Source organism: Periophthalmus magnuspinnatus, chromosome 6 (assembly GCF_009829125.3).
Source record: "Periophthalmus magnuspinnatus isolate fPerMag1 chromosome 6, fPerMag1.2.pri, whole genome shotgun sequence".
NCBI lineage: Eukaryota > Metazoa > Chordata > Actinopteri > Gobiiformes > Gobiidae > Periophthalmus > Periophthalmus magnuspinnatus.
This window is the reverse complement of record NC_047131.1, coordinates 17,905,488-17,931,928: the sequence shown is the minus strand read 5'-3', so window position 1 is coordinate 17,931,928 and position 26,441 is coordinate 17,905,488. Positions and strand designations below refer to the sequence as shown.

At 39.3% G+C, this 26,441-nt stretch overlaps 1 protein-coding gene across 1 annotated transcript in view; it reads left to right on the top strand.

Annotated features, from left to right (window-relative positions):
- The window catches only part of cadps2 (Ca++-dependent secretion activator 2), a 244,053-nt gene that overhangs the window by 59,053 nt on the left and 158,559 nt on the right, over positions 1–26,441 (top strand). Inside the window, exon 2 of the mRNA XM_055222491.1 lies at positions 24,255–24,368. Coding sequence (XP_055078466.1) covers positions 24,255–24,368 — 114 coding nt within the window. The remainder of the gene's footprint in view (positions 1–24,254; positions 24,369–26,441) is intronic.

Sequence of the window (26,441 nt, the reverse complement as noted above, 5' to 3'; positions counted from 1 at the left end):
TTAGTTCATTATTAAATATATATTATATCTTGGCTAGTGTAAATATTATGCACATGTTATTAACTCCATTTATGTATGTACGTTTGCTCATTTTGCGTTGGCCCTCTATTAAGATTAACCTGTCCAGGTTCCTGTCACACTTTGTTCCATACAAGTTGCAGCCTATAACTCTGTAGTTGCATTGTAGGATTTGAGTTACATGTTATTGAATGGTACTTTTATGAGAGAGGTGCAATCAACAAATGGCAGTATAAGATAAAGTGTTACAATAGACTGCGCTGCAATAAATCTTGCAGCAGGTACAACTCAAATATAGACAAATTATGTGAATATTTTTCCTGTGTCCATGGAGATAGTCCTAGAGCTACCTATGGACCTCTGAGATGCGACAGACTTTTTACACCAAATGCAGCAGAAGACCCTTCCAAGGAAATACATTGAGGGACTGGCCTGTCTCATCTATTCTATCTGTTTAATACAGCCTTGTAAAGGTCATTTGAGTTCTCATATTGGAGCCTGGGGAGTGAGTACTTGTTGAACACTTTAGTTGATTATTCACTGAAAAATTCTTAAGTGGCACTTGGTGAGAAAAGTTTGACAACCACTGCTCAACCCATTAAGGCCAGAGACATAATTAGAATAAATAATATTTTGTAGCACAGATTACTGTTTATGTATCTTGTTTTATTAACAGCCTTTATATCAAATTTAACAAGCTAACATCACTGGAATATTGACGCGCTGCAATATTGTGTAATATCGAAGGTAAATGAACTAAATAAAAGATCATGGAGGTGTTATTGTTTATCATTTTGACATTGTTTTTTTTCTAACGTGTCTCTGTGGGAGTTTTGCACTGCAGCCAAAACAACAGATTTCCATGGTAACGGTCATTATTTGACATTTCATCTTGAGCTCGATACATCCATGGAAATGCCTCAGAACTTCCTGTTTCACTTCCTGTTTTTGTGCGCCTCTCCCCTGCTTCCCACTGTTAGCCTTAATGTAGCGCATACACATTATTGATCAGCCATAGGGGTGGTCCTCACTGGTGCTCATGTAATCTCTTAACTGATGGTATCTGTGGCCGTGCGGCTGTGAGGAGTGGGAGGAAATGGAATTGGGGCCTGGAGCATAAACAAACTAATGTAAGCACACATGACGATGCTGAAACCAACTCTACGCTCAGGGCTGACGGAGCTTCTGCCATGTGAACATCTGTTACCTGGAATCTCCACAACAACACGACACAGAAAGCTAGAAACAAGAAAAATGATTTTAAAACATGCTCGCTATGTCTGCTTATTGCTATATTCATCCCATCATACACTAATACTTTGAGATAGGGGGTAAGAGCCAGGTTTTCCTACTGATAACATTGTATTTTGTATCTAAAGGGTAAATTCACAAACGTTAAACCTGATAATATTGCTTAGTGATTAGGCCTAAGACCTTCCTGTATTTAGTGTTTTGTCAAAAGTATCAAAAATCCGATACTAATTCAACTAAATACTCATTTGAGCAGATATCAATACTAAAAAAGTCACAATCACATGGCAGAAATTAACATTTTGTGAAGAGTTTTAGAATGATCTTGAGATGTATCTGAACAAGTTTAAGACCACATAGATTAGTATACGCCCATGAACCACTATGGAACCTGCCTGGACGACTGAGTGACTCCACACATGGTAATATAAAAAACAAAAACAAAAACTATGATTTAATGTTGAAAATCACATTCTATTGTCAACAAAGTGTTTTTTTTATTTTTTATAAAACACTACCTGTATTGCAACAGAAATCTGTGTTTTAGCCCCCCCCCCCCCATAGGTATTAAGTAGTATAGGCCTATAGAACATTGCGATGTTACCTGAAACCATAGACTTTATATATAAACGGACATGGCTAACTCGCTAGCCGCCACGTTCCAAATAGGAAGTGAGCATGGGTGCTTCATTGACTCTGGCTCCAATTCACTCTACGTTAAGAAACTGTCACCCCTCTCTCCATAACTGCTGCAGTGATCTTAAAATGTTTGCATTAACCTGCTCTATATGATCCTGCTATTTTTATTTTGCCCGTAACTCAAAATATGAACATTAATAAGAGACAAATCAGGCGTCTTCTTTCCCCCTAAGTTGCTCCTCCTAGCATTAGCAACAGGTTTGATTGACAGCGTTGCTAAGCACCCGCTCCCTGCTAAACCAGTGATACGGATGTGAAGGGGTGTTACTTTCGACAGCCTCACTCTCTGGTTGCTATGATACTTGCAGTCAGAATTTCTAATATGGCTCCATATTCGCCTGCTAAATGATTGCAACCTTGAAGACAGCACATACCAATCTCAAAGCATCATATGATTCTGTCTGTGCCCTGGTGGTCCACCTCTTCTGTCTGAAAAAACTCATCTAAAACACATGGCTGAAAAATCCATGTGCGTCAAATGGTTTATGTGAGCTAGAAAGATGGATAGAAAGCACATAATTCCTCCTTTCACAGTCCTAAAACAATATTTGGTCATATTATTTGCTTTCAGCCTGCCAGATTCGAAACTGTAAACACATCAAAGAATTCAAAAACTGGTTTTGGTTCGAAAACTGTATAAATTAATCTAAATGACTTATTTCTGTTTGCATACATTCTTAGTTATTCTGCAACGCTACACAACTCTACTTGATGGTCTGTCTTCTCCCATCACATCACATGTAATGATCCCTAACCGTCTGCCCATAGTATTCATCATACAATCCAATAGAGACGATGCAGCTGAGCCCTAAAAGGCACATCTCAATATCTCAATGAAATGGAGTGAAATAGTCTGGTCTACATTCGCTCTGAGAAATTTTCTAAAACGAGTATGATTTGCCTCTCAAAAATCGAATATTAATTTCTGAATGTACACAAAATAAAGTTGGCTCCATGAATGATCCCTCACTCAATTTTTATACAAACATTATTTTTATGCACGTGCAATATGTAACTTTTTTTGGTGTGATTTGTACCCTGCTTGTCTCCATGGAGTTGTTATATCTTTGTCTGAAATAATCTTAATATTTGACATTTTACTGTACATGTTTTATTTGTCATTAATACCTTGAAAAATATGCATTCTTTCAGTATGCAGTGTCCCCCCACAGATCTGACCTGTAAGTTGGCCTGGTGGCATCATTTGCTTGTCTCCATAATAACAAACGTAATATTCCAGTAATATACTACTACTACTATTACTACTGCTGCTACATTATCACGCACTAACAAACCTTTTCATCTGGTAGTTGTAGTTTTTTTTTCCTTCCATGCAAATATTTTCATCCCATATCATTATTATACTACAAAACTGTTTATGTAAGATACATACACAGTTACTGAGCTCGTTAAATGTGTATTAAACACTTAATCTTTATATTTTATTGTGTTGTGGATGTACTCAGACAAATAATTACGAGTACTAGTGCTATCAGCCGTTTATGAATCCATCCATCAATATTCCAGGAACTGCACTCCAGCTATGACTTTATAGCTACGCAGATGGAAGAATAAATAACTTTTGTTTGTTGATTGCAAATACAATGTCCATGCCAGCAAAGGAAATGTGCTGTATTTCAGTATGTTATTTGGAAAGCCTATTAAAATGAGCCGTTGTTGTTCTAGCCTCTAATCGCCTCAGTGCAGTGAATCAGACCTGCAGCTCTGGGGTGGCTGTAGATTTCACATAAAGGTGGCTTTGATGGCTCGGCACCACAGGGAATTCCCTTATTGAATTTCAAATACAGCCCAATAATCATGATAATCACCTGTCTGAGGGGAGCACACCTCACGTTGTGGAGGCTGCTGCTGCATATTGCCCTCTTTGCTCACAGGTGTCGACTATAATGGCACTTTTATATGTTCTGGTACTTAGAACTGGCCCACTGAGACTATAGCCAATTAGGTGTCAAATAATTCAAGTTCTAGTGAAGACACAGATTTTCTGTTATTATTTAAGTGTTATGTTGCCTGCAAACAACACAATATTTCCACATTGTCTTGTATGAACTATCCTGATTGATATATATAAAAAAATCTTGTGTTATTCCAATACTTAGTTGAGAAACTAAACTCAAAAACCTTTGAAGCTATCTTAAAAGATAAACCTTTGCACTCTTCTATGACACAAACATATGTCAGACTACTGGCTGTTAGAACAGATGATGCTGCAGGTGGCACAGAGCACACTGGCAGAACCTCAGGTCTTCCTCTAGCTTGTGTTTGGGGAAAAACACATGAAGGATCCTCTTCATGATGTCCAGCACCAGTTTGTCCCGGTCAGCCTGGGTGAACTCCCCCTCCTGGAGCATGGAGAACAGACACTGTGACTCAGTCCAGTCCAAACATGGGAGCCCTCAGCTCACTGAAGAGCATGCTCAGTGATGGAGAGCTAAAGGGGGGTCTCCGCTGGCCGTGGAGTACTTCAGGGACCACCTCCAGGACTCCACATATTCTGTGATTCTTCTGTATTGACAAGCATTTGCGATTGTCTCCTGTTCTCCTGTGATACTTGCCTATAGCTTAATGAAATCACATGAAGGTTGTTTTACTGCAGTGTGTTTAGCTCATGTCGACGTGGACATGTGGATCATGTCTCCACTAGGGATGGGACGATATACGATAATATCGTTAATCGCGATAAAAAAGGTCCACAATTAATCGTTCGTGGCATTTTTTTATAATCGCGATCATTGCGCAAGATTATAATCGCCTTTACGGCACCACACTACCTCATGTTTCCAGTTCCAATAGAACGTTTAGATGTTAGTTTGTGGTGTTTGCCCACTCTGACATAGCAATGACACTTGTAGCTTCTGTGCTTATCTCTGTCTGAACTATATTCTGTCAGATATCAACAATAAACAAAGTCTGATCCGTAACGCTCCACAGTACCAGTGCGCGCCTCACCCGTGCGCACAGATGAGACGTTAATGTGTGCACATCTTAGATTTTTACCTACAATAGTGCAAACTGCAGAATAAAACAACACCTTTTAAACAATAGACAAATGAAGTCTAATTCATACACCTGAACACAAATGTGCCAGAGCGCATGGTCCGAATGCGCACTATGTGCACAGAAGCAAAGCTAATGATTATACACGGTATATTTTACCTACAATTAAGTCAATAGCAGAATAAACCACGCTTACCGATCGAGAACAGCATCCAATCCATCAAAAAATAAGGTCCTTTACTCCTGAGTCCACTGTGGGATCTTTACTCTTTGCCATGAACCGCTCCAGGTCCGAGATGCCTCTAGTTTAACTTGTACAAACATCCACAGTGTCCTCGATCACGTACTCCCTTTGTTTTGTCCGTTTCGTCATGTTTAAAACACAAAACAACAGTGCGTAAAATGCGGCATTATGCACACATTTCTGCATCCACTCATTTCCTAATTCACCAAAGTGCCTTGATTAAAAAAAAATAAGTGTTCGTCGACGGGCACTTGCGTCACTTCCGGCGCAACAAGGACCGGTCCATTTCGCCAGCATGGAATTGAGGAGTACACATTTTCTTCTGGGTACGTCTGTTTATGGAAAACCATGGCATGTGATACGTCATCCTCTCCCGCTGCTCATTGGCTGTAAGAGGAAAACGTCACTAAATGTGTGTGATGTAATTGGTTGATTCTACAAGGGGAAGAGTGGGGCGTAAACTTTCAGTCATCTGTAGCACTGATTCGCAGTCTGCGGGCTCAGTAACCCACAACCCCCACCTTATTGGCCAACACTGGTGTCAATCACAAGCTAACACTTGTTTAGCACTGGGGAACAAAGTTGGCGCTGTCAGAAGTTTATTATGCCTGAAATCGACTAAAGAAAGACAAAGAAGTGATGGAGCAGATTTCATATTTGGAGTACTTTCCTGCAGCAGATTGGACATGGAGGATCTTATTTTGTGGACATAATTTCTTGACTGAATTATATTCTCTGGACCTTTACGGAACAAATGAGACCAACTTGGGTTCTGTCAAACATCAACATATTCACACAGAGCGCTCAATGGTAAGTGAAGTCCAGATTCACCCTTTGTGACTTTTCTGTAAAAACGTCTTTCCTGTCAGCACTGTGGTGATTGCAGGTAAAAATGGTTTGCATATCCAGAAAGACGAGCGCCGCTGCTTTCATTTGATGTGTAGATTGTTTGTGTGGGTGACGCAGAAGTGTATGTACATTGCTGCAAAGTTGTAAAGTAGGCCCGGGCCGTCGGAACGTTAACAGGTTAATAATTATCGCGATAATATCGTTAATCGCGATTATTTTGGCCACAATAATTGTGAGTCTAAAATTTAATATCGTCCCATCCCTAGTCTCCACTGATACTGTCTATTGTCCACTCCACCTGTTTGTTACTTTGACAATTTGATTTGAGCTTGTTTGGGGCTGAGTGGCAGACTGACAGTCCACTGATTGTCTCTTCTTCTGATATTACACGCAGTGAGCATGGTTTATTTTAGTATGACTTTGATTTTTAGTTCCTCTGCTCACTTTTGCAAGTATATGGTCTATTATGTTTTTCATATTAATGATGATGAATATACTATACTATATAATATATATAATATAATATATAATATACTATAATGTTGTTAGGACATTGGATTGAAATCTGGTGTTTTTGTTTTGGTCAATAATAACAACAACCACTGAATTGCAATGTGACAAAATGCAGTTGAACTAGCAACCTTATGATTCAGAAGTGTGTGGCGTGTCCTCTACTAGACCACTGACACAGGAGAGGCTCGACTGTTGGAGCTCTTGGCTTGGTTTCTCTTCTCACACAGTGAGATCAACTAGCTGCTCTGTTGCACAGTCACTCAATAATTTTGAAACCTGGACCATGCACCAAAACTAGTCACCAGAAATCTTGTCAGGCAAATCGAGAATGATATCTGTCAGTCTGGCTCTAACTCCCACCCACACGTCTCAAGCCAGAACTAAACATGTTTGTGCAATCAAATTTGTTTATTTGAGTGAGGAATGAATTTAGTGCTTCACTCATTGATTTTGCAGAACTCGTTAGCAGCCATCAGCCATCTTTTTTTTTTTTCTTTCTACGGGCAGACCATGCTTGTCCCTGATAGGCTAATCCACCTATCAATCATTTGACCACACCCACTTATTCAGAAAACGTGTATGTGTGTATTCTGGATCCCTGGCGACCACAAATCCACTGAGAGACTTGAAATTTTTGACACAAAAAGGCCCTAAGTATTGTAAATGTTTTGAAATGATTGAATGTTTGGTGAGAGTTTAGTCAACATAGGTGTTGTTCTAGATCTAGGTAGGTTCTTAAAATAGATCTATAATTCAATTGCTTGTAACAAAAAGCTGGTATTTTTTAAGTACCCATAATCTTTAGTGTGTAGGATAACAGAACGATATTAGTAAGAAATTGATGACTTAACATTGCATCACAATAAAGTACCAGATGATTCCATTACAAAAGACCCATCTAAAGAAACTCCCATTGTGTCTTGTGCTATGTAACACTTAAGAACATGAATATCTGCTGAATGGTATGACTTGTTTCTTTATGTTGTACATGAAAAATGATTATTGCAGTTGTGTTATTCATGAGGACTTAGTGGAGACACTTTAGCAGCACCCAAGGGACCCGTAGAGATGAAATACACCTCTTCCAGTTATATAGACCCAATTATCGGGTCAAATTTATGTACGATCTGTTTTCAATGCACGTTTATAGGAGGAGTCAGGGAAATTACTTGACATTTTTTTGTCACCATTTTGGAGTAAAAGTTTTTGCCCTTTTGTTTGTAGGAGGTTAGAAGTAGGATTATCAGAAGTTTTGAAAATCAGGTACTAATCAATACTGAAACTAGTACTGAAACTAGATACTCATTTGAGCAAGAAGAAGTGAGCCTTTCCTGAATAGCTTTAGAATGATCTTGAGCTGAATTATAGTGTTCTGACAACACTAGTTAGAAGATGTATGTTAAATGCTGTTACACAGCGCCCCTTTAAATGTGCCCATGAATTTCAAATAGCCCACAGTATAACATTTGTTTTGTATTGTAAATTTGCTACACACTCCAATCCAATGTATAGTGTAATTCATAGATAGTGGGTGTATAACCCAAGGCATCTCCGAGGACAGTTTTATTTCCTGTCCGAATGAAGACCCAGCCACGAGACGACTGAACTGATGACACCGCAACCATGGCAACAGTACACACAAGAGAGTCGAGGCACATCTGAAAACACTGACGGTATGTAGCATTGTCATAACTTAGACAAGACAAACTATACTGAGCTACAAGGGAAATTGCTTGGACATGGCAGCTCACGTGTTACAGTATAATAAAGTGCAAAAAATAAAGGGTTACATTTATTTAATAAAAAAATAAATAAAAAAGCAAAAACTGAAAAAGATGAATGAGTGGAATAAGGCTCAAATATACAGATTTCTATATGCACAAGTAAAATACAATAAAATATAGTCAATATATAATACAACAAGAGGGGGGGTAAGGAGATGCAGTGCAAAAACGAACATAGGCCAACCCACTAAGTGCATGCCAGTAAGTATATGATAAAATATTTAGCTTATTTTCGTATATTACTATAATTAACATTTTGCCCAGGATCCAGACTACACACTTCTGCAATACTTTCAATCTCCCCGATTTCAAATGTGTGCGTGATTGACAGGTGGATGTGTGTGTGATGTGTGTGTGATTGACAGGTGGATTAGCCAATCGAGGACAAGCATGGTACTTTTCATTTTTGTGAAATTTTGCAAGCCTGGTTGTCAAAAAATTCTATTCTAATTCCATAAACCTAGCCATATTTTCTCAATTGCTATGTTCACTCTCCTCTTATGTCCTCTCATCTCGTCCTCCTCTTAGCTTCTCTGCAGGTGCCTCTGTAATGGCCTCCCCCCTGTTAAAAGCACTTTTCTCATGTAACGAGACGCGACAGTCCGAGGTCCGGCTGTGAAAACCGTCCTGTCAGCTCAGAGTGAAAGTTGCATTTAGATCCTGTTTTTCTTTCCCTTTTGACCAGGAAACGCATTTATCTGAAGAGTGCTCCAGGGACACATCCGAACCACCGTCGGTAGGGTCCTGACTCGATGTGATGTTGTTGAATTGCTAGCAGACCTAAATGTACAAATGGTATGATTTCTCTATTGGTGGAGTGCTTAGAGGGCAGTGGGTCAAAGCTCTTGCCAAACTGCAAACATGTTTTCTTCCTTGGCTTGTTAGTGCACAGGACCACCACATGCAGAACTTTTAGAAGGTAGTAGGGAAATGCTGAGGAATACTTAAGTTTAATTTGTAGACTGTGGGCCCATAGACTGTATATGCCATAAATTTCAGACTATTGAGTGCACCTGACTATGGGCCACACCAGCTACATTTCAAAAGAAAATACATTTTGTACATATATAGGTTTTTTTTGGTTTTAATTTAAAACAAACACATAATCAGCAGTACGGCATCAACACTCCAACACAGGATGAACACACCTGCATGTTTAAAAAATAAAACAACACCAACACAGGACATCTGCCCCTGTAAGGTTTTGTCATCTTTTTACATGACTAAGTTCTTCCCACTGCTGCCTCCAATGTTGCACCATGGATTCATTAATGCCAAGCTTTCGTGCAGTGGCTCTGTTTCCTTCTTTGAGGCCAGATCCATTGCCTTTAACTTAAAAACTGTATCATACGCATTTCTTCGTGTTTTTTCCATGAGGGTTGTGTGCATTTCCCCTCGTCTGTCTCACTTTTGCATTTACTGCTAGAGAGTGCCCCCCAGTGGCCATTAGCCAGTAAAAATCTATAAATTAGTTTCACCATTGTATAGGCCGCAGGTTTCAAAGCGTGGGAAAAAAGTAGCAGCTTATAGTCTGAAATTTATGGTGTAAATGGATATAGCTAATGCGCTAGTCGCCGTGTTTGACGGCGGTGCAGGCAGGATGGGGTGTTACCATAAAAAAAACTTGCTCCAAATTGGCTCTTTTGTTGCTATGATACTCACGGCCGGTGTTCCAAATATGGATATTGTCTCCAAATTCGTCCTTATACCTGCTCTAGCCTCGATGAGCTTTGTTTGACTGGAGCCAAACGTTATGAGTGACGTCACACTTCCTTAGTCCACTCCCTTATACAGTCGATGATTGGACCTCATTGTAAAAGCTTTAGTATCTTATTACGGTGACCAATTTTACAATGTCACTTATAATGTCCATAAATCAATTAAATGTTTTACAAAAATAAGTATTTGACTGAACTTTTAGAGCGGCAATTCATCATTGATAGTGTTAAGAACTGCAGAGTGAGACACAAGTCAGTCTGTCAGGTTATATACATTAAACAGCAGGTGGAATAGAGTGGTTCTCAAACCTAGTAGTACCACCTAGGAAAATAGTTGTCTTTCTGATGTATGAGTACCACTGGATCTAAACCCAGACTACATCAGTACAAAATTAGGGCTAACCATGGTCTAAAATGAGACTAAACCAGGTCTAGAATAAAACAAACCCATGGATAAGGTAGTTCTAAATAGTGTTACAATACGGAAATTTCAAACTCGATTTTGATACTAAGGAATAAACTCGAGACTCAATACCGATTCTGATACGATGATAAGAAATAGTAGTATTAACAGTAGTGGTCGTGGTCTGGTGGTATTTGTAAGTGGTAGTAGCAGTTACCAGTTGTTCAGTTGAAGTCTTTTTTTTCTGTTTTCTATCTCAGAAATTCAGCTCAATCTGATAAGCGCAGGAAAGCAGACGCATTCTGTTTGTCTCCTCATGTGGTGTATTCATTTAAAACACTCCTAATGAACCACTTGGCTTGATAATTGTTTATTTGAGCAGAACACTTTCGAGCCATTACTCTGATTGGGTGAATACATTTCCCAATGCTTCCTCAATGAAAATGTGATTCTATTTGGTTTTATGGTAAGGCATTGTCCCTCTAAATGTCCTCAGACTAATTTCATTTCACAAACTGCAAACCACTTATTTACATGCGCCACTTAATCCCATTATATTTTCAGAGCAGTTGGGTTTATGGAATAAATGTGCCTATTAATGGGCAAAAAGGACACATGACGTTTCATACAGACTTCTGTATTAGTATAATTTAGACAAAGACGGTAGGTCTATCTGCCATTTCCATGTACCATCCTTTGAAACTATTGTTAGCCAAACTAGGACTTAACCCTGTTTTGAATGTGTAACTCCCATACAAGTATATTACAAACACTTTGCATACTACTGCACTAAATACTGCAATAATAATGCTTGGAATAGCTTCTGCCTTTGGTTCCAATAGCAAAATTATCAGGCCAATTGCAAGCAGTGATTTACATGTTATTTTATATAAACAGGATGCCCTTTATCACTTCATCTGACTGTGCACTCGGGGTTAGACCTTTGATAAAAGAAAAGGTGTACTTACAAATCACAATATGCTCAAGAATAAGCAAAACAGGTAGAGACTCAGAGTGGACAATATGACAAATTGATGTGTGTGACAACCGATTTGAAGAGATCTTTATATCTGTGATTGAGTGTTTAATTTGCTAAAACACACCGTTTTCAACACACGCTCATCTTATTGGTCAGTTTTTGTCATGCTATGAGTGAGTGTTAGGAAAATCAAACCAATCTCAGTGAAGTGTAAACTTTCAAAAGAAGACAATATGTTGAGTTACATTGTATGGCAAAGTAAAGCTTTGAGGAGGACCAGAGTTGTGATTTAAAACAATAATTTGTGACTAGACTTGGGTGATATACCAGTCCCAGTATTGATGATATTGAAAGGAGCTTCCCAGATATTGGTATCGATCCCAAATTTTTTGCACCAATATTTTTTGGCATTCCCACTTTGTTCAAAAAGACATATCTGACACACTGAGGAGACTAATGAGTAAATAGAGCAAATACGGCAAAAATACAGTGGCATGTTACAACTCATTTTATATTCTTGTCATAATGACTGACAGGAGGGACCAGAGAGACAGAACTTGGGGAAAGGTTGAATGGTGTTTATTTACAGATTTGCGATATAACGGTAGATTGATCGGTGAGTTTAGGGTGGAGTTTTTGCCGTGGTTCAGGGGTAGAGCGGGAGTAGAAGAGTCTGAGACAAAATGAACAGTACCGGTAGAGAAAAGCAGGGTGGGAGACTGAAGAGCTGAGCAGGTCCAGGAAACGGGATCTGGTGAGGAGCAAAAGTATCCAATTCAACAGGAGTCAAAAAGCGAAAAAACATGAACTGAACCAAGCAAAGTGGACGATCTTGCGCTGAGTGTCAGGTCCTGGCTCCTCTTATCCTCCCCAGGTACAGCTGATTGCGGATTAGGTCCAGGTGTGCACAGGAGGAGCCCAAATCTCCGCCCAGCTCCAGGCTCAGACACAGAAGGGAGGAGGAAAGGTGCAAAAAAATGGCAGGACTAACAGGGATCATGACAATTCTAGAGATTACTTGTTACAAAAGTGAAAAATTGGTTTGTAAATTTAACATACATTTGTGGGCCTTACTGTGGATTTAAATATCGGTTATCAGCCACAGCAGCATGATAGATATCGTATCGTCTCAAAAAATTCACATCCAGCCATCTCTATTATTCAGTATTATTATTATTTTTTTTACCATAATATCCTCACTACTTACTTGCAAAACGACATGCTGTTTTGCCCTTTAAAATGTCTGGCACTACACCCAGCTTTGTACCTCTGCTGCTGACTTCTTATCTGTAATGAACTGCCATGCTCATTTCTGCCACCTGTTTTGGATGAGTCACTTTAGACGGTCATGGCTTTGTGCGTAATGTTAAATTCAACCTGTTTGTTGTGTTGTCATTTTCGGGTCATTCAAAGGCAGCGGTGGAGGAATAGCCCACACGAAATGCTGCCGGCTGCAGATAACTGAAATTGGCACTTTGACTCTGTGGATGTCTTTGGCGGCTGGCGCTGTTGCAACAAGCACAAGAATAATGGTTTAATTTCCTTCATACATTCTGCCAAAGCGCTGCAGGTCTGGTCATTTATGGAAGCTTAAAGAGCTTCTGACAGGTTAGATGTACAAATATCACTAAAACATTAGTTACAGTACAGTTTTGTTGGGATTACTGCCAAGGATATTCAAAAACTACAATACAGTCAAAACAGCGCCGCCAGAATCCTAATGAAAGTCAGAAAATGGGAACATATCACTCCTATTTTCCAATCACTGCACTGGCTCTCTGTTTCATCTCGGATTGAATACAAAATCCCTCTGCTTACCCATAAATGCATCACTGGTCAGGCACCACTGTATCTGCAAGACGTGATCACTTTGTAATGTTCAAACCGCACCCTCAGATCCTCAGGTGGCATGTTCCTTCAGGTCCCCCCACTAGGCTCCGTACAATGGGAGACCGAGGCTTTTTTTCAGCTGCACCACGACTCTGGAATTGCCTCCCCGTCCAGCCACACTGAGCCTGGACTTTTTTTAAAGCTAATCTTAAGACATTTTTATTTACAAAAGCTTATTGTTGATGTTATTAGCGTTTAGCAATTTAGTATTGGTTTAAAGTTCTTGTTTTATTGTAGCACTCTGAGATTCTATGGAAGAAGAGTGCTTTATAAATGAAAAATATTATTATTATTATTATTAGCAGCATTATATCTAAAGAGAGGCTAATAGCAAAATCGATTTTCTTTGTTTTCTTTTTTCTTTTCTTTCAACCATGTTATAACATTCACTCATCAAAAACATGCCCAAAGAAGTTTTATATGTCATCCATGCATGTTTGAGTAATTTAGTAATCTCTCCTGAACCCTATTGAACCCTCCTTATGGATAGCAGGATGATTTTGTTCACTGCTCAGCCTACAAGTCTACGTCACTCATGTTCCCACACGATAATTTCCCATAAATATACAAGAGCCGAATACAAAACAATGCGCTACGACTTCACAAACTTGATGCAATGTGCAGTAGTTTAATTAATGGAATTCACACTGATTGTTATGTGATAGTGCTCTGAATCTCCACAATAATCTCCTTGGTCTTCTTGATGTTTAGGACCAGGTTATTGATGTGACACCATGACGCTAGATGTTGGTCCTGTTCCACCAGTGAGACGGACGACAAGAACGAGGTGCAACATCTGGTGTCATGGTGTCACAAGTGAACGGTCCCTGCATTTTGGGTAGAATTTTCATTGTTGATGACGTAGGTACCGCTACTTCTAGGTCTGTCATGATAATCACTATATAGAGTTATTGTTCAGTATATGAAAGCTGGAACAGTATTATTTTGGAGTCAGTATTTCTTGTGTGTACTTTTTCTTTGCACTACTCGGAGATTTTTGGTTATTTTTTGGCTATATGGTTTAAGATTTAAGCTGTAAAAGGTTGAATAAATAATATGATTCACTACAGATGCAAACTAATGACTAAAGTGTTTCATTCTGCTATTTATTTATTGCAACTCATGTTTTTTAACAATATTGTAGATTTGGAATAGTTTTTGTGGTTTAAATCTGTTCTTAGGTTACTATGTCAGTGGCATAAATTTGTTCCAATATTACTGTTCATCGTCTATATTTACTTCAGCAATATGTCATGCTTCAAAATTTCTTATCGTGACAGGTTTAGCTACTGCCCATATTTTTGCACTTTTCTTTTAAACCTTTTTGCCTCTTCGCTGATGTAAAAACTATGATAAATATTTGCCACAGGTACTGTCCCACCAAACCAAGTGATAAAAAACATGACCACCTGTCAAATGCACTTTGAAATTCACAACACAAATGTGTCGGTCGCGCTCCACTTGGCAGGGAAAAAAATAAGACATGGGGATTTCAGTTTCAATGCTCTGTGGACAAGATGCATGAGCCATTTACTAGACAGGGTTCTGTGGCAATTCTGATATAAATATGGCATTTTGATTGAAAATATTATCTTGTCACTATCGACCGTATAAAGAAGTGGGCTAAGTGAGTGTGATGTCACCCATAGCTCCAGTCAAATGAAGGCTAGCAGTTATAAGTGTCATAGCCAATGTAACAGCCAAAGAGCCAATCCAGAGCCAATCTGAAGCTATCTTTTGAAGTTAATGTCCCTTCCCGCCCGACCAATGGTTTAGCAGGGAGCAACGCTGTCAATCAAACCTGTAGCTAACAATAGCGGGGAAATAAGGCAGCTCATTTGTCTGTTTTTAATGTTCATATCTTGATTTATGGACAAAATGGCAAAATAAATGACATGTACGTCAATACAAACAGTTTAAGACCAAAATGACAAGCCTGACAGCAGCAGTTACGTAGAGAGGGGTGACAATTTCTCAATAGAAAGTGAATTGGAGCCAAAGGCGATGGAGCCAGAAGTGGGCTCTCACTTCCTATTTAGAGATGACGGCTCGCAGGTTAGCTATGTCCATTTACAGTGCTATGAAAAAGTAGTTGCCTTCTTACGGATGTCTTACTTTTCTGCACCTTTGTCACTCTTAGCCATTTCAGACCAGCAAACTTAAATATTAGACAAAGATAACTCACAAGTAAACACAAAAAGCACCTTCAAGTGTTGATTTTATTTAATAAGGGAAAAAATTCATCTGAACCTGCATAGCCTGTGTGAAAAAGTAATAGCCCCTAAACCTTAAAACCACACTTAGCAGCAACAACTGCAGTCAAGCATTTGAGATAACAGGCAACATCGCTGTGGAGGAGATTTGGCCCACTCTTCTTCACAGAATTGCTTTAAATCAGCCACATTGGAAGGTTTCCGAGCATGAACCGCCTTTTTGAGGTCATGCCACTTCATCTCTACTGGGTTCAGGTCTGGACTTTGACTAGACCACACCACACTTCAGCTTGAGGTCATGAACTGATGACCGGACATTCTCCTTCAGGATTTGTTGACAGAAAGCAGAGTTCATGGTTCCTTCAATCACAGCGAGTCGTCCAGGTCCTGAAGCAGCAAAACAGCCCCAAACTATGACACTATCACCACCATGTTTCACTGTTCACATCGTGTTCTTTTCGTCAAATGCTGTGTTCATTTTACTCCAGATGTAACGGGATGCACCACTGTACCGTGCTTTTTCCATTTGTGGATAATGGCTCTCATCATGGTTCACTGGAGTCTCAAAGATTTAGAAATATAAGTGAAGTGTAACTTTTTCCCAGACTCAGACATATCAATTACTTTTTCTTCTTATCTGCTCCTGAATTTCTTTGGATCGCGGCATGATGTCTTGGGTTCAATATGGCCGACTTCACCTTGTTAGACTTGTTCTATTTAAGTGATCTCTTGATTTCAAAGGTCTGGCAGCGATCAGGCCTGGGGGTGGTTATGAAATTTAACTCCGCTTTCCATATAATATAATGATATGATTAATCACAGTTATCTCGTCATTTAACAAGGGGGGAAATTACTTTTTCACACAGGATCATGTAGGTGTGGATAGTATTTTTCATGAATAAAATGATCACAGAAAAGCTGCATTTTATGTTCACTTGGGTTATATTTAAATGTATTTGATGATCTGAAACGGTTAAGCGTGACACACATGCAAAAAAGTAAGAAATCAGGAAGGGGGCAAATACAGTATATTTACAGTCTATGCTTGACACCCTTGGAAGCTTCAACCATCATAAATCTATTGTATCTATTTATTTATAGATCTTCTCCACAGATCTGACATGTAGCTTGATCTTGAGTCCACCACCTGCCTGTCTTCATGTTTTGAGACAAGCAAGTGACACCACATCAGCAGAAAAGTTACATAGTGCAGCTCAATATAATAGTCCCAGCCTTTTTACTGTGCCAGTTTTGATATTTATAGAAGAGAAGTATGTGCTTCAGGGAGCCCCCATCCCCCTCCAAAAAAAAGTCCTGGACATGGACACGGATGAGAAATGTCTCTGTATTCTTAACCTAGTTTGTTTTGCTAAATCAATTTTTTACCAGGCAAACAGGGAAGAAGATAATTCCAAACATGTTTTTTATCTAACAGGAATCTGACACAATAAGGAAATAAAGTCATCTACAGTATTGCTCTTGTGCTAATCTTTATAATCATTTACCACAGTCGTATCTAACATCCTGGACATTTCCTCTTCTCTTCTCCTTATATGGAGCGTGTTGATGAGGTCAGGGAGGGCACGTCCAATGGCAGCTGCTCCTCCGTGATGCTATCAACAGAGAAATAACATCCGCTTTGATCTGACAGCTCAGACAGGGTTTAGATAGACATGTGGAGATGGACTGTGACTCCTGATGGTGCTGTTGGAGTTTGGACAAAGTTAGGTGTTTTGTTTTGTTTAGTTTTTTTCCAAATGCTTTTGTCTCTCTGAACTCCAACAGATGAGCTCAGGCCACATAAGTTGTCTTTTATTGTGATTTGGGACAGACAATAAAGCTTATCTATCTTTACTGATATACTGATGGTATCGAGTAGGGAAATATATCTTAAATGGAATTTTTCTGACAAGCATTATGATTTTCGAGTTCTCATTTTAAATGCATCCAGGGGAATGTCACAAAAGATTGAAATACAGAAAAAACAAACACAAAAATCACATTTCAGAACATGTTTGAACACTTTGCTAACTAGACGGTTAGCTGTTTTTTATGCGGAATAAGACAGATATTTTGTTGTCATGGAGGAAATTAATGTACTTGAAGGCTTTGCAATTTGCTAATTGAGTCAAATTGCAGTTTCAATTTGATTCTGATTAATTTTGCAGACCTAGTATCCTGAATTCTTTTCTTGCACTTTTTTTATATATCTGTATTGTCTGATATTGAAAAACATTACAATGGAAATAGAACAATGTAACTGTAAGTGACTATGTTTCATCATAAAAAATACCGATTAGTTATTATTAGGTAGTGGTTATTGTTGCAACTGAAAAGTTTTGTGAACTTGGTTACATATTTAATTTGTGGACCTCGGTAGATCATACAGACATATTATGCTTAGCCTGCTATATAGTTATAATCTATGACATCTGTAGATCATTATATTATAATTTGCACATTTTAAATCGCAAGATTCACCTAAAATTACATAATAAATTAAAAGTCTGACTTCCATGTTAGAAAACTGCGTTGCCCAATGGAAACTGACGTTGCTGTAAACGTCATCACAACGCCCATTTCTTATGGATCACTGCAGATTTTTTGTACCAAAATGATTATGCAATGCTGCCGATTCCTACATTTGTCATTGATTAAGAAAAGAAAATTTGATGAACGAAGTACAGAGCAGTGGGCATATGTCAGGGGCCGTGAAAACGGGGATTGATCGGCAAAGTGGGGTCTTGAAAATAAGCAATTAAAGATTGCTCAAACATGCCTGAATCACTCCAAATGCAATTTCAAGAAAGTAAATGAGAGGGAGAAGCTTGTAAGAATGCTCGTTTCTGGTGTAAGCTTCAGATAGGACCAAGAGACTGAAACATAAAGTCAGAAGGGTTTAATGAGTTGCACACAAGTAAAGTGAACAATGAAGCAATGGACACTCTCCGGAAAGGATAGAAGAGAGCCCTGAGTTGTGCATGTGACAGCTTTTATAAGGTTTCCCAGTGTGTGTATGGGGGTGGGTGGGTGTGTGGAGGTGTGTGTGTGTGTCTGGGTGTGTCTGGGTTTGTCTGAGTGTGGGTGTGGGTATAAGGAGGGTCCTTCTTCTAATCCGCACAGCGTCTTCATAAAGCCCACTCTGGTCTGCACATCTTCATGAGTTCCCATTCCATAGGTCTGCACCCCCTTTTAAGGTTTTATTTACCTTAGTGTTAGTAAATATCAGTTTGATGTAGTGTTGCACTGCTAGAAAATACCTTACAAGCTATAACATAGTTAAAAGCTCTGAAAAGTCGATTTTTCAGAATATGTTTGTTTTAATATTGGTTAGCAGCCACCATATTGCCATTGAAAAAAATAATGACCATCCCTACTTTTTTGTCTGTAAAGTATAGATATACTATAGATAATGTTATTTCTAAAGATGCTATGAGTCAAATGGTGGAAAGTTGTATGAAAAGCCTCCAACCATTCAGATAAAGTAGTTGAACTTGTTTCTTGAATTTTGGCACAGTCTGCAGTTTGACTTTCTGGCAGTGACAGCTATGGTGACTTGCAGGTAAGGTGAATCAAAAAGGTAGTGACATATAATTTCAGGTTGACATTATCCGTGTAGGCTTTTATATGGTAAATAGTAAATGGTCACATTTTTATATAGCGCTTTTCCACCTTCAAGGCACTTGCCTCACAAATTTAAACACACGTACATGTACACATCATTGGGACTGGGATAAACTAACTCAATTTAACTAAGTTTCTGTAATTCCTCATTTGTACAATAGCGCTCTATGTAGAAAGTTTTAAAAGTAGTCATCTGGACACTGTTTTTAAATGACTTTGTAAAGACAAAGGAGAGTCAGACTTTAACTCCTCCCTTAGGACAGATCTAATCCAGCTCAGGGCAGTATCAATTCTTGTTTCTCAGACCAGTACCTTGAAATTGAAAATGATTCCCCATGGCAGTCAAACATCTTGATTTCAAAAACACTATCTGACTGACTATACCTTCAAAAATGTTTTCTACCGTCACCTTAACTAACTATAATCTTAACTATTTTATCTTATATTTAAAGAAGACATATTGTGCTTGTGTCTGACATATAGTTAGTTAATAATTTATGATACGGATATGATATGGATCGTTATGTTATAAATTACACATTTTAAATTGCCATATACATCTGCAAGACAGCAGATTTATTTCTGTTATCAAGTCGTTTTAGAAGTACATACAGAGCAGTGGGCGTATGAAAATGGGTGAAAAGGGGGATTGGTCGACAGTATGAGGTCTTACGCGATTAAAGATTGTTCAAACATGCATGAATCACTCCAAAAACAACTTCAGGTAAGTAAATGTTGAGGAGAAACAACTATAGCATGGTTAAAAGCTCTAAAAAGCAGTTTTGCATAATAGGTCTGCTTTACCACTTGAACCGCCCACTTGAACCGCCCCTTTAACATGGTGGAAGGGTAGGGTCATCCATGGCAAACAAGTCCTTGAGGGCAGGTCAGACCAAGAGCAGTTCAAAAGCCTTTTATGAAGAGGACAAAAACAAGACCAGCTACGTCGCCCTAATTGGCGTTAGTGGGCCCCACTCTAGAGCCAGGCCTGGGGTGGACACTTGACAGCGAGCACCTGGTGTTCGAGCCTTTCCCCACAAGGCCCGGCCAGGCACAGACCAACGTGGGGCCGTCCTTCCGTGGATCTACCACCTGTTGAGGGGCCGGTGGAGAGAGATCTGGGTGGCAGACGAAGGCGGGGGCCAACTGGATCTCCAGACATGGACAGTGGCTATGACACGCGGATTGGTGCAGCGTCTGCAGTGATGCGGGTGCTATATTGGACTGTTGTGGTGAAGAAGTCGAAAGGCAAAACTCTCGATTTACCAGTCAGTCTACGTTCCTGCCCTCACCTAGGGTCATATGGGTAATAACCTAAAGGACAAGCTCACGGATACAAGTGACTGAAATGAGTTTCCTCTGCAAAGTGGCTGGGCGCTCCCTTAGAGATAGGGTGAAGGGCTCAGTCACACGGGAGGAGCTCGAAGTAGAGCCACTACTCCGACATGTTGAGAGGAGCCAGCTGAGGTAGCTCGGCCATTTGTTCAGGATGCCTCCTGGACACCTCCCTAGTTCTATGCATGTCCCACCTGGAAGAGGGCCTGGGGAAGACCCAGAACACGCTGGAGGGACTATGTCTCTCAGCTGGCCTGGGAACACCTTGGGGTCCCACCGGAGGAGCTGGAGGACCTGTCTGGGGTGAGGGAAGTCCTGGAATCCCTGCTAAAACTGCTGCCCTGCGACCTGGCTCCGGATAAGCAGAAGAAAATGGATGGATGGCGGTCACATATAATCTATAATATAGTTCTTGATCTAATTTTTGGCCAAGAACTTCCAATTCAGATCAAATGCAGCATTTTTTCCTACTAATCTTTAATATGAATCTATGCTCCAAATTGCAAATAGGATTAATCCTGCCTTAGTCTTTAAGGTCCCTTGGACTGACAGTGTTAACAGTAGCCATTCCTCTGTAGTGCAGCTCTGTCTTCATCTTTTGTCTATGTAATAATAAGAACATTTGTCGTGTAATGAGCTTCTTGTCAGTGGAGCTTGTGTCGTAGCTGAACAAAGTGTTTTAATCTGTGACTATGGGTCTCTCTCATCCATCCTGCCTCCTCTCATCTGATTCAAATGGAATACATGTCCCACTATATTAAGACACAACGAGAAAAGTCAACTGCAGATCTTAACAAATACCTTGTGTGCGATTTTGAGCACTGTGTGCGATTTTGAGCACTGTGTGCTCAGAATCGGGATGGAATCGGGATGTATTATTTTTGCGGGAACTGGAGTGTATATTTTGAACAGAGGTAGCTCATAGAAGGAGGAGGTAGCCACATTTGCAGAGGCTTCCTCTGTCTGATCCTCATATTCAGCCTTATCTAACAGATTCTGCTCGATAAAAATTGACACAAACTGAGCTGATTCAAGTTCCTTTTCTTTATTGAGCTTCTTCTTACATTTTTGCCATTTGTTAAATTTTTATTTTTCAAATGAATTATAAAATTTTTCAAATTCATAATATCTCCTTTTTCTTTTTAGCTCTTCTAATTTGTTTCACTCGCATGCAGTATGCTAACTTGTAAGTCACTGAAATTTGTGTCATGTCTTGTGGGATGACTAGATGCCCTGGTACCAAGAGTCTGTCTGGTGTGAGTACTGGAACCACAGGAGCGAGTAGAGATGGGTCAATTCCTTATGTGTTTTTGCTACGGCACATAAACTCCATAATAATCAGGAGGATTGATGGTTCTTTTAGGTCTAGCACCCAGGTTCAGGCCACGAGGACTGTGTGGATTTGGCAGTAGTTCAGTAGAGATTGATGGTAGTAGGCTTATAGACCCAGCTGAGAGGGGATGAGATAAAACACTGGGCTCTGCTTGTTCAGTGGATGCAGATGGCTTGAGAGACTGAGATGTCTCAGGTTGACCCTCTACCTTGTAGGACAAGGTCAAGTCCATTCCACCTTTGGATCCATCCACACTAAACAAGGCAAGGCAACCTTATTTGTGCAGCACAATTTGTGCATAAAGTAATTCAAAGTGCTTTACAGAATAAGAAGGACATTAAAAGTAGTACAACAAATCAAAACATAAATAATCATAAAATTAACATTTAAAGAGAAGAGTGCAGAATAAAAACCTTTCAGACTGTTCCATGTTTTAGCTGCATAAAATTGAAATGCTGATTCTCCATGTTTAGTTCTGACTCTGGGCACCAGCAGGAGGCCGGTCCCTGAGGTCCTCAGAGGGTAAGATGGTTCATGTGGCACTAAAATGTGGGAGAAGTACTTTGATGCTAAGCCATGGAAAGATTTGTACCCAAGCAGAACTGCTTTAATGTTTTTTCTCTGAGCCACAGGAGCCAGTGCAGAGACCTGAGCACAGGACTTATGTGCTTGTACTTCCTAGTTCTAGTCAAGACCCGAGCAGCAGGTGTCTTACTGCTCATTTAGAGAGGCCCCCTGAGCAGGCGTTACAGTAGTCTAACCTACTGGAGACATACACATCTCTCCAAGTTACTTTCCACACTGACGCTTTCTTTTTCACTAGCAGTAGGGCAAGTCAGAGCAGTAGTGTCAGTAGTGCCCCCCCTGTGGATCCAAAGCACGTCACTGTTGGCTGTGACTCAGAACCATTTTGTAGTGATTATTCATATTGTTGTGGCCACGGTTCAAACATTGGACATTTTTCAGTATATAGTCAGTAAATTAAATAATATTCATAATTCAAAAATAATGTTTGGCAGTTAATTAAAATAGGATGAATAGATATTGGTAATTCATACTGACCACAGAAAACAAGATGCATGGGCAACAACACAGGAGAGCAATAGGTCACAGAAACAGGAAGGTCTATTTCAAACCTCTCTAGTCTGGGTGTGGCTCTCTGCTCCCAGGTACCACCGTCTTGTGGAGCTGGAACTACTATTTTAGTTTCATTAAAATTGAACTGATTGCACTGTAGTTCATGACACCGCGTTTGTTATGCACATTTAGAACAGAGGAAATGACTCAGAAAATTCAAAAGTTTTAAACTGTCTGACTAAACAAAAGCCAGTCCAGGCCGTTTTCTACTGCTCACAAACAATGGTCCCACATTTTAAGTGGAGCAGTGATTCATCTGTGTGCTGGCCACCTGCCTGTGGAACTCCAGCAACGCTTCAGTGTTTCAGTATAATCAGTGAATATTGTCAACTTCAGATTTCACATTAAGTCTTAGTCATACTCTGAATTTTAACTGCTTTTGTAGCCAGACTCACAGGACACTCATTGGCGTACAGATTGTTGTTGTTTTTACAAAAGTGACATATTTTAACTTACCAACTTTTGAAAGAAAATAATGAATGTACCATTGTATGTACAAAATCAACTTGCTTTATATGATATTTTAGCTGTAAGACATGTCTTTAGCTGAAATGGGATTTTGAAGTGCCAAATCAACAGAAGTGTATCAGTAGCAAATAGAAGTAAAAGTCACAAGCAGTGGGTTCCGTATGGTTCTCATCCATCAAAATACCTTTTAAAATGTAACCTGACAGTTGTTAAGAGTGACAGATGGGACTAATTAGGGACATGGCTTCATTCTGAAACATGTTCTTCAATCATGGTTCAAAATCAAATCAAAACGTGCCTTTTTAGACAGAAAATAGACTAACATTTTCTATTTGTTCTATATTTTTTTCCCATTTTGGTTGCGTTTATCATACTGAAATACTTTTTTAAAGAAACATTGTAATAAACCTACTTGTTTCCATGGGTATGTTGTTCCATTGGCTCTAATATTCACATAGCATGGCATAAAACATAAAACTCAATGGGGAATCTTCCGAAGTATAGTTTTAACTGTCTGTTTCCATGGATTCACACAGGTGATGTGCCACTTACAGGAAGCCACATACTGTACCTATAAGTAAAGAAAAAAATATGTACATTCTCTGCACTGGTTTCTGCAAATATTTAAAGCCAAAATCCCAGTATCGACAGTGGAATTGATGAAGCTCATTTAAAAAAAATAAATAAATAAATAACTATTCTAGAGTAACATGTCCCACACTGATCTTTAAATATCAACAAATAAATATGTTTTGTTTGTCTTTTTTTTGTTTTGCAGGTGAACAAGCAGCAACTCCAGGCCGTGAAGGAGCGTTTCTTGTCTTTTCTGAACGGGGAGACTCAGATTATGGCTGACGAGGCTTTCTGCAACGCTGTGAGGAGCTACTACGAGGTATGTCCTATAGGCCAATTAAAACCCAGGCTCCTCTCTGCTTTTGGGCCTCAGATCTGCTTTCTTTAGTGAGCGTGTGGTGTGTCAGGGGAATGGGAAGAGGAGGAAGAGGAGCCCTGGGGGAATCCTGGGTCTTCAGAGAGTCTCCTGTCTGCAGACTGGTGATGGCTCTGTCCAACATTTCAGAAGGGTTTTTCAGTCACCTGCTTCAACCGTTATATATAGAAATTTCACTGGGTTGAAGGCTGCTGAAGGATTTATTTATTTTTTTTATCATTGAGGAAAAAATGTCATTCATCCAAGCAGGTTATAACGTACTTTGAAGTAGTGGATTGAAATTTGAGCTATTATGAGCTATTATGTTTTGAAATTTGTAGTTGATTGGTGCAACCATAGACCGTATATATAAATAGACATAGCTAACCTCTTAGCTTAACACTTCCAGCTCCATTGACTCTGGCTCCAGTTCACTTTACATTGAAAAAGTGTGGCTCCTCCTCTGTAACCGCTGCTGTCAGGCTCATTTTGGTATTACACTGTTTGTATTGAGCCGCTCTATATGATCCTGGTATTTTTATTTCACTTGTTTCCGTAAATCAAGATATGAACATTAATAACAACTTTTAAGAGCTTCATTTGACTGAAGCCGAACGCTATGGGTGACATCGCACTCCCTTAGCTCACTTTTTTATACCGTCTAGGGGTGGAACACAGTGATTTAATCAAATTTTAACTCGGTAGTGATTGTTCCAAGTAATTCATTTGGTGCTTTAACTGATGTTTGACAGCCAATGTGTCAGTAAAAGATAAGTAGTTTGAAGGAATTAATAGGTGCCATCTGTAAGTTTATTTGTAGATTGTAGATGTTAAACCTGTTCCTTACCCCTCTGCTCTTCTGGCGTCTGTGCTTCTTCTGTCCAGTCAAAGCTGGCATGTTATCTGACAGAAGTAACAAAGAAGCTATAACATCTAGTGGTGAAGAGTGAGAATACAACAGGGGAAGAGTCAGGTATTTTATTCATTCAAAATGCTTTAAATAACATGTATTCTTACCTGTGAATTGACCTGGTGGGGTGACCTGCTTTTCCTTGTGTGACATGTGGGAAAATCTCTTGCTTAATGTTCAGAGATGTATTATCACTCAAAATAAGTATCTGAAAACAGCAAAAGCACTCAGAGACTGGACTAAAGTAGAATTGAGGTCTATGTAGTGATTAGTTTATAGTTTGGACATTATCTGAGTGAATGTCCACAATTATGAAACAAAACTGATCTCTTATTCTACACCAGCATGTTTTTCTGTTTCTACTCAGTCCTAATTATGAACTCAAGTGTGTTTTTAGAGTGGTTTGTTCCAACATCCACTCTTCTGGGGTCACTAATGAACTGCTCCCTCCCCCTCCAAACTGTGCTGAATGTAATTAAATTGTAACAAGAATTTTCCATACACAATTGGTTTTATTATGAGGCTTAATGAGTACTTTTGAGTGTGAGTGGCATATTTTTGTATTATCTAAAGCTACATAACTTTTCTAGTGGAGGGTCTGCTACTCGTTTGTCTCCCGCTTGGAAATGTTATTCTTTATCCAAATGTTCCACAGCATGGCATTAAATTCATTGGTTTTGCAGCTTTTCAATTCATTAGGTCATTCATAGGTGTTTTTATGAAAGATGAAAGAAATACCTGAAAACATGCATTCTTATGAGTAGGGTCATCTCTCCACAGATCTGACTTGAAACTTGGTCTGATGCCGTTTCCTGCTTGTTTCCATGAAGAATTGGAGATGGACATGTTTAATGCCATACTGTGAAATACTTCAGGCACAGTATAGCAGCATAGAGATAAGCAGGGGACGAATCCTTAATCAAAAAACATAACAAGATAGATTGTTCCTAATGTTCCTATTTTTTTTCATCTTTTATAATTGCTACTTGCACTTTCATCCATTAATATTTGGTCTGTTTTGCGCATTAACTCATGTGACCAAGCTCCCGTTGAGGCAATGTACAATGTAAGTACAAAATCCTCTGCTCCCGGCTCCTGAAAGATTAAAAAGATTGATCGGTTGTTGC